The sequence below is a fragment of the Carassius auratus genome, chromosome 4, assembly GCF_003368295.1.
Source record: "Carassius auratus strain Wakin chromosome 4, ASM336829v1, whole genome shotgun sequence".
NCBI lineage: Eukaryota > Metazoa > Chordata > Actinopteri > Cypriniformes > Cyprinidae > Carassius > Carassius auratus.
In genome coordinates this window covers 12,616,194-12,629,678 of record NC_039246.1, presented here as the reverse complement: position 1 = coordinate 12,629,678, position 13,485 = coordinate 12,616,194, and the positions used below count along the sequence as shown (strand labels likewise).

Here is a 13,485-nt window from a genome sequence, read left to right as displayed (position 1 = left end):
TGAATACAATACGCCTTTTTATTTTTCATTTTCTTTTACAGAAATCTTTTATCTTTTCCACACGGACATAAGGCAGTATTTTTTTGTGAACATGAAAATATCACAAAAAAAAAACAAAAAAAACATGAAAGATGACCAGCTTTGGGATTAGGTTGACATTTTTCCATTTATTTTTCTTCATTAAATTAAAGGGGAAAGGCAGAGAATCCTCCTTGACAGTGTTTCTGTGTACTGTGTAGAAAAACAGCATGAATCATTTGAAAAGATAGACCCTTGCTGTAACAGAAGGCAGGGTTGCTGGAGCCAAGAGGACATGATGTGGATGGGGTGATACTGAGGTCTGACACTTTATTCGGACAAATTTCCAGAGGGAAAAAATATAAGAAGTGCCAACTACAAGCCTGACATATTCTCTCACATAGGCACACAGAACTTTTTAACAGTCTGGAAAACGACTATGTTACCACATACACAGTTCTGAGTCGAAATGAAGATTAGGTCCTTGTGAGTAATGCTGCTTCATTCAACTCAGACACTGGAATAAATCTATTAGACACTAAATAAAGGTGTCCGTTCTGGTGTTTCATCTAGCTGGACTCCAGCAGCTAAGCGAGCACAGCAGGCCTGCTTTCGCTTTGACCTTTTATTGTGTCAATTAAGGTTTAAAGGTTTAAATATAATGCAAACATGATATAAACAGTAAAAGGTCACGTGACCTGGCTTTGGTTGCTGATGAACGACAGGCAGGTTATTATTTGTGGCACTTTCTAGAGCAGACTAGCTTCATTTGGCACGGAATTCACTCAGATGGAGAACGGAAAGTCAGACATAAACTTGCCAAATCCTTCAGAGGATGTTTTATGTGGTTTCGTGCTTTAAACAGTCTCAGTCCATCAAGCTAAGTGGAGGGAAGTAATGCATGAAAAATGTGGACGTGTTGACGGACCGTTTGGGTAAATAATGACTATTCAAGATGAGTTAATAAGTAAACAATTTAATAGGCAATCTACTTAGGACGCCATAAAAACTTTAAGTGTGTTTACGCGTGTGATAAATTACTACGAACAAAAAAATGAGGCATTCGTGTCAAGTGATGCTGATCATCTGACCGAAACGTTCAACACAACACGGTTATTATCTCCTGAAAATGTACGAATGATGCTAATCTAAAATAAGACTGACTTCCCAGCAACCCGGAGTGCTATTAGAATCACAGTTCTCAAGCAAAGGTCTTGGCATCCCTCAGCCAACTCGAAACACGGTCACGGATGTTTCTCCAAGCCCAATAATAGATATACAGGTTTTGTAATGCAGTTGTATAACATCGTAATCACACACACGCTATCAAGGACTGAAAAAAAAAAATGACTGTAAGATGAGCTGGAATCAAGATGCGAGGAGAGATAGCAACAATACATCATCAACCACATGGTAACAATTTTGAAAATCTTTGTTAACAGCTTTGATTTGACACTTAGAAAGGCTTTGATTTTTCTTTAATTTTTATTTCAAGACAAAAGTTAGGGTTACTGGTTCATTTTTTTTCTTTTTTTTTTTTTTTAATAGCTGCAGCCATTTTGTTCAGACGGATATATTCTCTTCCCCAGACGCTTGTGCAAATTGTTCAACTAAGTCTAGGTCCAACCATGGACATATATAAATAGAGATTTCTGTGTGTATGAGACGTCTCTGGCAGTGTTCTCACAGTTCTTCAGTAACCAATTAAAGACGACTATAACATCTGTATGACAAAACTCAGGATCACTGATTAACACTAAGAATTATGGGACGTGCAACATGATGTAATCCATTTTGTGAAGCATTTAAGTAGACACTATGATAAATGTCTCATGTTTTAGGGCAAAATAGGGTTGAATAAAAATCTTGACAGCGAATGGAAAATAAGTCGGGCCCTTACAGCCTCTCTCTTGCTCTTTCTCTCTCTCCCTCCACAGACATGCCTCGGTGAGTTTAATGAGGATGAAAAATGTTCATACTAAAACATGAAGCAACACCTCATGCTCATTCACACTCATGGCTGAACGCAGTTTTAAGCCAGGTAGATGTAAAAAGCCAAACGGTATGGAAAGTCAGCTGACCACATCCTATGAGCTGCTCCTATAAATTAACAAGAGTGGTCTGCAAAAAATAAAATAGTGAAACGTATGTTTAAAAAAATTCTAAGCACTTCTATGAAGCCTGTATAGGGTTATATAGGAGATTACACAGAGTGAATTCAGGTACATGGGGTGTTCTAATGCATCATACAAACAGAATTGGCCTGGTTTCCATCTTCAAGATCAAAAAGTGGCCCAATTTCGCTAATACAATGCATTCTTAATTCCTTATAATACAACTGCTTTAATGCACTATAATAATTATCTAATGGTTACTCCCTTTTAAAAACAACAACACAGTATCAACACCAGATTTCATTATAGTCGTTAAAGTTGTTAACCTGGCTAAGCAGTGAATGAATCTGCACTCAAAATACTGTAATAGATACAGGCTTCATACAAAGTGCTACTGAATATCCGTAGTATTGGTAATTAGCTTCTGAGCAGAGAGCGCTGGTGTAGATCTCTGTAATTCCTCAAAAACACAAGGAGGAATCATTGAGACACACGGAGCGATCCAAAGCCTGCAGGGAATTTCCATACTCTTCTGTGTGATTAGGTCGGCCTATAACCAGCAATCACAGAAATACCAGAGCTCCAGAGAGACACTCACTCAAAACACAATAACACCCTTTGCAGAGCGCTGGGTCATTCTTTCTCTGATCTGCTCCCGCTTATCACAGCGTTCCTTCTTTTTGTTTTCTTAGGGAATTCTCTGGAGTGCTCTGCGCTGAGAGGCCAGCTCCTGTACTGAAGGACATAAATCGCGAGAGGGCCTGTGATAGTGAGTGTGTGTGTGCGAGGGGTCTGTGTTTAGTCTAAGCGGGGAGATTTAGCCACAGTGAAGATAACCGAGCCCCAGATTTCAGAGACCCACGGGTGACGGCCAAAACTGTGTTTGTGCGTGAATGAGATAGCAGACGGGAAGAAAGCGACAGAGATGAAAAACAGGATGGACGTCATCAATCAGCTTTTTGATTTTATAAGCCCAAAAGAGCTGCTTGTCACATTTATGTCCTCATGAGGAAGTCCATCAGCTGTAATTAAAACCATAAAAGGCTTTGTAGATATGCAATAAGATGCCAAGGGTGAGAATGGCACGCCGACGGATGTTTTCTTGGCTTGACATGTGTGCATGGGAATACGTTGCTAAAGTGGCTCCACATTGCCACATTAAGCTTTAGTAAATTTTAGATGCAATATGGTGAATCTCATAACTACACGGGAAACATAAAATTATATTTTGTGTGTTTCATGACAATTAAGCACATTTTAAATTCCCATTACCATAATGCAAAAAAAAAAAAAAAAAATATGGTAAAATGGTGAAAAATATTTAAAGTTATTTACTTTAAGTTAGTGTTTATTTGACTGACCTTCATTTATGCAAATTTAAATAAAATGTTTTACATTTATTTAACTTTTATTTTGGATTTTTGGAGATTTCTTTAAAACTGTAACACAGCATTTTCTTTGTAATCAGAATCTCATGAAAAATATGATTAAGAAGAATATGAATTAAAATAATACTAATAATAAAGCTATATAAAATAATAATAATAATACTTAATTTAAATGCCTTCAGAACTTTTAGGGAAAATGTGCTTAGTTTTAATGAAAATAATGTAGCTTCATTTTTTGCAATATATAATTTCTGATGATTTTGGCGAACAATGTAACCTGAATGCATTTTTATGAAATTCACCCAAATACGTAAACCCGTCTTTTAGTCTAAATCATTCACAGAGACAAACAAACATGAACCTCTGGAGAACAATATACTAGTAGTAGTTACAGCTACTAGATCAGAGAGACACACAGTGCAATCAAGTCAGGGTAAAGCGAATGTTTTGCCCCAAAACATCGTGGCAGGTTCCTTCAAAACCAGTGCGTTTGGGCATGAGGAGAGGTGGTATGGTGATAGAGAGATGGTTCTATTCGCTCTGATCTCGTGCTGTTTGTCTTGTCTGTCGGGCTTATCGTGCAGAGAGGAGTATGACTAACACAACACAGCAGGTCAGAGCAATAAACTACACACAGGCATGAATGAGGGAGTGATGAGGAGATACAGAGAGAGAAGAGCAGAGGGCACGTTACGCCCAGTGTCATCCAGAGGGGAAGTCGACTCTGGACTTTAAAGCAAAAGCCGAACACCTTTATCACAAGTTGAACGAGGTTGCATCTTATCACTCCAAAAAGGGACACCCAATTCCAACAGATATAGACCCATATAACCATAAAGTGAAAGAGGATACACCTGCCGGTTGTGCTAACAGAGACGCCCGGGTCTGAGGATGATGATATGAAGCCAAGCAAAGAAAAAGACAGGAGCATGATGGGACATGCAAGATGCTTGGGATCAAAGCTCGATGATATCTCCGAAAGCAACCGCAAAAAACAACTGATCCAAAAAAGACAGAGGAATAAAGCAAGAGGGTATCTAAACAGCTACTTATATTTGACCTTATCCATCAAGAAAAACCTTGTAGTCTCTGACTCTTTGCTTCGGAAAATTAGCAAACTGAGAAACTACCGCCAGTCTTCATCCCAGTGTGAGACCACATAGTTTTCGAAGTACGGAATGAGTGATAGGTGCCTATTTTCCTATTCCAGTGATGTGTGGCAGCTGCTCTCTGATGATGAGGCACTTCTGCGTCCACAACATCTGCGTCGGTAATACACCCTCTGTTTTACCGCCCTCGGCATCATCAGAGAGCTATAGAAAAACACGAGCAAACCAAACCTGCCACATGCAAAGACAAATGTTAGCAGCAATAAACCTACAACTTCCAAGGCAAATAATTTTCTTCCTCTCACCTTTAACAGACACAAACCAGGGCTGTGGTTTCTTTAGCTGGTGACAGGTGCATACGGGATAACATTACCCATATTGTCCGTTTCGTAACTTTTATGAACGAGACTTGGGGAGGAAATCGGCCAGTAACCAAGTCAATAGTAAATTCCCAGATGGTGGGGGTTGCAGTAAACTAAACCCGCTACTGACTTCGATAGTAAAAGTATGTTTAAGTCCGCACGGACTGCCTGCTGGCACAACCAGAGCATTAACCAAGTTTTGAGTGAAACCAGATGGTTCGAGAGTGCAGGAGTTTTGCCCTGCGCGAATGACCCATAATTTAACGTCAGTAACAAAGCATCTAGAAAAAAGGGAGGAGGAGGGAGGGAAAAAAAAAATCTAAATTGCTTCAAAACGGTTTCAAAATCCTGCAGCTTTTAAAAGCTGTGGCAATAGTGTATATCAAGATAAGGAGACTATTTCCTGACCCTCACAGAGAGAACTTCACCTCCCGCAGGACGGGTTTAACTAAATGAGTGAACATGTCTTATAATACTAAGCTTCCCTGCCGGTTTCTCCTTCCCCATGTTTATGTGAGTGTAAACGGGATTCTGAAGGTGCGGAGGGGATGAATGTGGTGGTAGGGGATGGCAGAAGGAAAGCCCACCATTCGCACACCCTTGACTTGTGAGCTGTCAGTCTTTCCCGTATGTGTCTGTCCTTTGATTTGTGCATGCAGGTGTCTGTGTGCTGGCATTCTGTGAAATCAAGTGAAACACAGAGGAAAGGGAAGGAGAAGCAGGAAGAGTGAGCTCCTGGTTCTGGTCCGGTCAGCAGGACTCCTCCAGAGCGTTGACCACTTGTTCCAGGATGTCCGGGCAGTGATCAGCAATCTGTTGCAGGACGGAGTTTGCGTATTCCTGTAGTTCGGCACTCTCTCGTTCACACTGCTCCAGCTCGGATTCCAGCTGAGGAACCAGAGAGAAACAAAAGTGCTTGTTAATATTACATTTTTTAGACCCATACTCCTAAATCATTCTATTTCTGAGCTTTGCCGTCTGCTATATAAACACTTTATTACTCATGTCCAATTTGGCTGCAGAGTACACATAATATTCCACAAATGTGTTGCTGCATAGAGTTCTGGAGTCAAAAAATGTGAACCTGATAATGGTTGGAGGTATTTTCCATTGTTAGTTAATGTCAACTAATATGCAGTAATTAACTAATGTTAACAAATGGAACCTTACTGTAAAGTACTACCACACCTCTCAACCTCGACAAAATAATATCACACAGACTTCAGTGCCTTATTGTTTATCATTACACGGCTCTGTGGAATACTTGATTCTGATTGGTCAGTCGTGACAGCGACCGGCACTGTACTCTTGCTCGAACAATTTTTTCTTGTTGGAAGCTTTGTGTTTGTTTAGCTAATAAAATATTAAAACTTGATTCAGAATGGTGTACAATTGTTTAATTAAGCCATCTTGGTATCACAGACTCGCTCCCGTTTCATACAAACGTAGCTGCTGCTATTTTACTATGATTGTTTTGTACATTGTAATGGATTATAAGAGAACTAACTAACTGGTAAGGTAAAACTATATATATTTTTAATTTTCTTAATTCTTTTATTGCTTTAATTATTTTGTGGTGAAATGTTGTGTAATAAATAAATACATTTCCTTTAAATGTCCGTTTAGTTTGAACTTGCCGCTTGCTTGCAACTGCTGTCTTCACGAAGCTTTGCGTTCAAATATTTCAACTCAAATCAATATTTTGCATCGAATTATTTACTTATGTGGCAAGTAGCCATGTAATAAACGTGATAATGTAGATCCAGCCGGTTGTTCTCGCAGAATAAACCCCGACAGGGTGATCAAGAGCTTCAGTGTCTGGGTTTATTCTGTGAGAACAACCGGCTGGATCTACATTATCCCTTACATATAATAGAGCAAGATTGACAAACAGTGATGCACCATCCAGCACACTGGTTCCACTCTTCTCAGGCGTTAAATACTCAGGGGTAACAAGCATCCAGAGCACTATTAAATAGCCCACAGAGAACAGAGTCTAACGAATCAAACTGACAAAAAATGAGAAATGAGGGAATTGTGGGGCTGATTGAGAGCGCAGACATGTGATGATGGAGACCCCTCGCCTCTCCCCCACTTACCTCTCTGTCTCTCTCGTCTAGCCCTTAAAACACTACTGAAAACAAATCACCTCACCGAGCACTTTTTTAAATCGTCATATAAAATTCAACACTTGGAATTTGCCCGAAAGGTTTAATTTTCCGCTCATTAAAAGAAACTTAAACTAAAGAGAGGGATTTAACATTTTACAGCACCTCTGTCTAATGATAATCACAGGTGTGGTTATCTTTAATGCTCAAATCCTTTTTCCAAATGATTTCCGTAGAGGTTTGGCTATGGGATGTGGAGAAATGAGAGGAGAGAAGGGGGATTCCTGGGCACTGGCAATGCCAAGCACGCCAGGAAATATGCCACGGCAGGAGCAGGTGCCTCTTAACTTACTAAAACACACACACACACACACACACGCTGTGGCACACGGGAAGCAGATGCTAATGTGGCCAGCAGACAGTTTATTTTCTTTCAAATGATTTAAAAAGACAAAAATATACTCTCATCAAGAGGACTAATTATTCAAACACTGTGAGACAAAGAGGGAAGGAAATGATTAATAAAGGGAGCTGAAGCATGTGCGTGGATTATCAATTACCGTAATCACAATTTTTATCTTGTTCTCCAGGAAAAATATTTAAAGATCTTTAAAATAAGAACTTGAGAAGCAAAATTGCATAAGATAATAAACTAGCATAAGATTCTAAGATCATCATTGTCTGATAATCGAGAATGTAATCGTTGTGTTTATTTTACTTACCCAGTGGCAGGCCAAGGAAACTTTTTTTTGCATTTCCTTTGCTGATTTTAGAGAAAAATCAGCGGAAGTTTGTGCAATGGGTTTAAGTTTGGTAATGTAATAAAGACTGCTAGACATTTACCGGTAGATGAAAACATAATTAATATGCCAAAATACTAAGTAAAGAAACACTGAAAGGGAGGTAAAATTGATGCTATATATAATCTATAAAGCTGTCTTATGCAATAGATAAGTTTAGAATTTTTTAAAGGGGCGCTATTATGCTTTTTCACTTTTTCAGCATGAGTTAGTCTGTAATGTTGCTGTATGAGCATAAAAAAAGATCTGCAAAGTTACAAAGCTCAATAGTTATCACTAATGTCAGAGATAAGCTAGCTTTCCCAAAGCAGACCAACTTTGGTTACAAACACCGGGTTTAAATCGCGCTCAAATTGATTTGATTTTGAAGCAATATTTACAACTGAAGCTCGCAGCAGGCGACTGTGGTAAGGGGCATGACATTTCCTGGCCAGGCGCCGAGTGCTGTCAATCACGACACATACCAATCACAGCACATTTCGTATTGCAGAAGGCGGGCCTTCATTTAATATGGGAACTATTTGAGCCGTTCATGCCAGACTGAAGAGAGAGGTGTTGTATTAATATAAAATATGTGAAAAATTATGTTTTTCGAACAACCTAGTATGAGAGCCTGTACTTGTACACCCCCTTGTAAAAGAGCATAATAGACCCTTTTAATCAAAAAACAAGAGAATATTAAGTATATGATTAATTGTTTTTTTCTTTGCAGTGTATCAACTGCACTATTACACTTTTAAACACACACACAGTCTCTGACTAAGATCCCATTGAACCCAGACTGTCCCGGGTCCCCGTCCGTGGCCTCTGTTTGGCCCTGTCTGGACAATCAGTGTTTTGTGGCACTGTAACGCTTTTAAATTGCTTTTCGGATTTGAACACGAGCCACTGAACCAAAGCCCATAGAAAGTGGAATATTTCACAAAAACCCACAAAAGTATTTTCTTTGGCTCTCCTGGCCTATGAACGCCAGCTTTAACAAGGTTAATGATAAAGACATCTGTAACAATAACTGGAAGTAAAATTCATACATCATAAAATATGTTTCCCTTTCATGTGTGTTTTTGTGTAGGTTTGGAACTTGCAACTATTTCATAATTAATGAATCAAAACATGCCACGGCGGGTCACCGGGGGCAGGCGGAGCGATCCGTCAGACGGGTGTTTGCACAACGGTAGGGCAAACATGCTGGGAAGAGAAGTCCCGCCCTTCACGAGCCACACAGCTAGTGCTAATGTGATGCTAGGCGCTCACAGGGTTTGAGTGTTTCCATCTCAGGGCCTCTGAGCAAAGACTGAGCAAAGGAACTGATCAAATCATGGATTTCAGACCTGGTCAGGAATTAAGAGGGCTTAATAATGCAAAACAGTGACAAAAAGCTATGCAAGGAGGACAAAATGGCTATTTGAGAAGTCCAATTTCATAAGGCAAAGATGTAGATGAAAACATGCATCGAATGATTGGCTGATGCCAATACTGAAATTATAGTGTTGCTGGTGTCCAATACAATGCCGATATATACATTACCAAATGCAAATGTTGCCTAAATGAAATGAGCACGTATTTTGCATAATATTTTCTCAAAGTGCACCAACTTTAGTACAAGTTGATGCAAATGCCTGAAGATCATCACATCAAAAACCTATAAAAATATATCTGTCTATCACTGCTCTGTAAGTCATACATTTTTTTTAACACATTCTTCAAAAACGGCATATTCTAAAATATCGCACATCAATAGAAAGCACTGATATCACCTGTCGGGTCATTAGGCGAGGGCTGCCCTGGCCCAATTGAACTTCTCATGATCTCGTCACCTGTGACGACACTCCTGGGAGGCTGGAGTCCGACGCGTTGGCCTGGCCAAGAGAAAAGCGAAGATGTGATGGAGACGAACGAATGAGGGAAAGAGGAGGAGTGTATTGAGTCATGAGAGGAGGGTTAATGAGCCTCATCGGGGGCTGATGTATGGGCCTGCGTGAGGGCGCAGTTTGGCAGAGTGCCGCCGCTGTAAGCTCCATTAAGAGCAGACAGTGGAGAACTGGAGGAGAGGGAAAGACTGGCCAGGGGGCGGCCAGTGCTGCCACACGTGTGGCCTGCTAGGGCTTGAAGAATTGAGTGGGCATGTGGAAGTTTGTGAAGACAATGCTACATTTAGGGGTGCTGGCAATCAATGTTAATGGTAACATCATTATGTTACTCCTGCAGAAAGCTTACAGTATTTTACACATCACATACTGTACTTGGTCATTTATTCTATTTTTGGCTAATTTGAGCTTTAAACAACCAACAAGAGTGTAGCATGCTCAGCTCTGATTAGAATACACTCCCTAAATTTTACCATTAAAGTTGGCTGATTCTGTCTAGTATGGATATAAAATTAAAACTGTGAGATGGTTTAGAGTAATTATTAATCTAAAAGACTGGGAGATAATTAAATAAATATATGCACTGTGTCAGAGCGAATCACAGTACTGTTTTCTTGAATTTAGCATCAATGACAAATTTTCAATAAAATAATTTCCCCCAAAATCATGCAGTCCTACTCTCTAGACTCATAAAATCAAGTATTTTTTTAGTAAAGTAATAAATGGTACGTTTTCTTAACTTTTTCTCTCACTCTCTCCCAGAGTCGTGGATCTATAGTATGCCTGGCTTGTGGTTGTTTTTCTGAAAGGTATTTTATGCAGTTTATAAGTGTTTATTCCTCATAGTTTGCATGCAATGAAATGTATGCAATGTAAATGCATCAAGTTCACGAATTAAATTAAGAGAAGCAACATTACTTATGTTGCGTACATTAAGTAACACTCATAACTCCCTAAAAGTAATATGGTTACATTAAAGGCTGGACTACACAGCACAACTTATAAATCTGAGCACTAGATTTCCTTCACTTGCCAATTTTGTAAACGCTTACAGAGAACCGAGCATCATACAGTAAACAACTTAGGTTCACACACTACTTTCACATCACCCAGAACACAACAAATGCAGAAACATGCGCCTCGTTGCTAGGAGATGCATGAGAAATTAAAGCAATATGTGTTCAAATTCAGCTCAACATATCAATCATATTTAATATCCTCATACTGGATGGAACCATAGTTTGAAACTAAAAAAAAAAAAAAAATGAAAACACTATGAATTTCTAAGAAATCTGTCAACAACAACCTAAAATCTGCAGATTGTCTTTGACTTTAGTCATCTAGCACCACATCCAGACTCCAAATCAGTGAAAAATTCTGTAAAAATCAAAAGTTGCATTGTGTATTCCATTCTTAAGAGTCCTAAGCGTTATCCCAACTTTGCTGCAAAGAGATCTGAATGTTTAACCAAAGTGATTTACACAGCATAACATATTGCTGTACAAGCACTAAATATAAAAGTTCCTTTAAAATGTTATATGCAACTAATACCTGAACAAACTGAACAGGAGCAGCACAGACACACATAAAGAAGCAGCTCCTCGGTGTGACAAAAGGACCATCAATTCCTGTTTTATGACTGTGTGTGTACTTAGCAGAAATCCTCAAAAAACAGAGCTATAAAGATAAAAGATATAGCACTCCATACAGAGAAAGTATCTGTATCTGTCCCCACACCAGCCTTGACCCGAAAACATGAGGCAAGTCGAGAAGATGAGAGACAGAGATGAGGGAACAGTTGAGAAAGGAGCGCATTATCATGTGTTATCGTTGCAGATTATTGTCAGGTGTTGTTGTGTGCGTATGGTCAGCCTCCTCCGCCTGTCTTGATAAACAACAACTACATTAATGAGAGCAGAACAAACACAGCAGCGGACCATCACAGTCAGACAATGACAGGAGAGTCTGGACTGTGCTGACGGCACTGACGATGACTCAGAGAGGATGTGTTTCAACAAATGCTGGGCTGCACATTTACGCCTGGAGTGGCACATGGAGATCAAACGGCTGAACTCAATCCCTTCGAGCAAATCCGCTCTCCACATCACCCTGGATGACACCGCCTCATCTCTGCAACATATACTCATCCAGATCCTCCAATTTAGTGGGACAAGGGGAGTGTTAACTAGTAAGTTCTCAATCCCATAGCTAAGAAAAAAACGGCAATCAAAAGCATCCAAGGCCGTGGCCAACAAGCTCCAATCAAAAAAGAAAGAGAGAGTGTGAAGTAAAGGGGGATCTGGAGTTTGACTGCCATCTGCTAAAGCAATCAAGACTTTGTTCAATAAATCTGCATAACGAAATAACGCCATTAGCCTTTCCCATAAATGTGACACTGCTACAGTGTTTTGAGAGAAAACAATGACTCCTTTTGCAGGAGTAGGAGGAGCTTATTTTCTCCTCATTTTTAAGAAAATCCCCCTCAAAATAAACCTTGCGCCACTTTTCACACTCAAAGCTCCTTTCTTGAAGGTTCTTCTTTCCAGGCCAAGCTTAAAATGCTCCCCTCTGGTGTTCTTCTGCTGGTTCTTGTCTGCCATTACCTCTGCCAACCAGACACACCTCCTGGATGGAGGTTTTACCCCCTTCCACACCACTTATTTTCCAACAGGAATGAGCTAGATGAACTGTAGTCACTGCTTTGGATGGCACACTGCCCATGGACACATGCATACTGCACGTATTGCTCTAATCTGATTGTATTTACACAACTTCAAAGGTGCATCAGTGTACCTGGGAACAAACTCAAGATCAGATGTATTTGCCAATGGCAAACATGCATCAAATACCTGAAAGACACTTGGGAGGCACAAAGGTATCCAAAGGTAAACCAGATAACCAAAAGCAATACTTTTGGATGAACAGAAATCCTAATGACAAAATCTACAAGGATTCTTGCTATTTTTTTGTGTTTCTTCGACATCTTATCATGGACCAACGCTTCTGCACAATTATTTGAGTTTTATCTATCATTCTTTTGTGGTGGCAACTTTTCAGATAAACCTGACCCTGAATGACAGAACAAACTGGGGTTGGCTGCTTTACTCATCAGTCAAACAGTCTCTACCTGGATTGGCTTTGGATAAAATTACAAAAGCATAAAACCATCGGCCTTTGTCCCTCCTCCAGCTGCAGGCGCAAGTCTCTGAAAGCAAACTCTTAATGGAGAGTCTTAAGAAGAGATTTACACTCCATCCTGACTGCTACGGTTGGGTGGCTAAGCTACAACCTCCTATCTTTGAAATCTGCTTTATCTTTGTTAGACTAAACTCTACATTACTCTCTTTGCTCTCTACTTATCCTTCCCTTGGCTCTCCCAGCTTCTTAGCAGACACACAAACATATCTCTAAAAATGGTCTCTTTGGATAGTGTTCAGCTCATGACGAGCTCTTTCCCCACTTCCTCCTCGTTAGAGCAGGAAGCCTCTGCGGCTTTATAAGAGCCACTTAAACTGGGATCTCTCTCGCCCTTTCTCTGTTTGTCTTTCCCGTGCTTATCATCTTACTGTACTTACAGCATCCTAGCAGCCTGATGTACCATTTCATCCATTTCTCCCTCATTTTCACCCCCACTTTCTGAACAGAACACTCCCAATGTGACTAGACCCAGTTCTGTTTTGCAAACTACACGAGCCAATCAGAATGAAGGGGGTGTGGC

General features: G+C 40.0%; 1 protein-coding gene across 9 annotated transcripts in view; it reads right to left on the bottom strand.

The window, feature by feature from the left end:
* LOC113058811 (ELKS/Rab6-interacting/CAST family member 1-like) overlaps positions 1–13,485 on the bottom strand; it is a 190,847-nt gene continuing 177,362 nt past the window's right edge. For all 9 annotated transcript variants that reach the window (XM_026227045.1, XM_026227054.1, XM_026227078.1 and 6 more), the window contains one exon: positions 1–5,879. In XM_026227045.1, the coding sequence (XP_026082830.1) occupies positions 5,742–5,879 (138 nt within the window). In that variant the 3' untranslated portion in view covers positions 1–5,741. The remainder of the gene's footprint in view (positions 5,880–13,485) is intronic.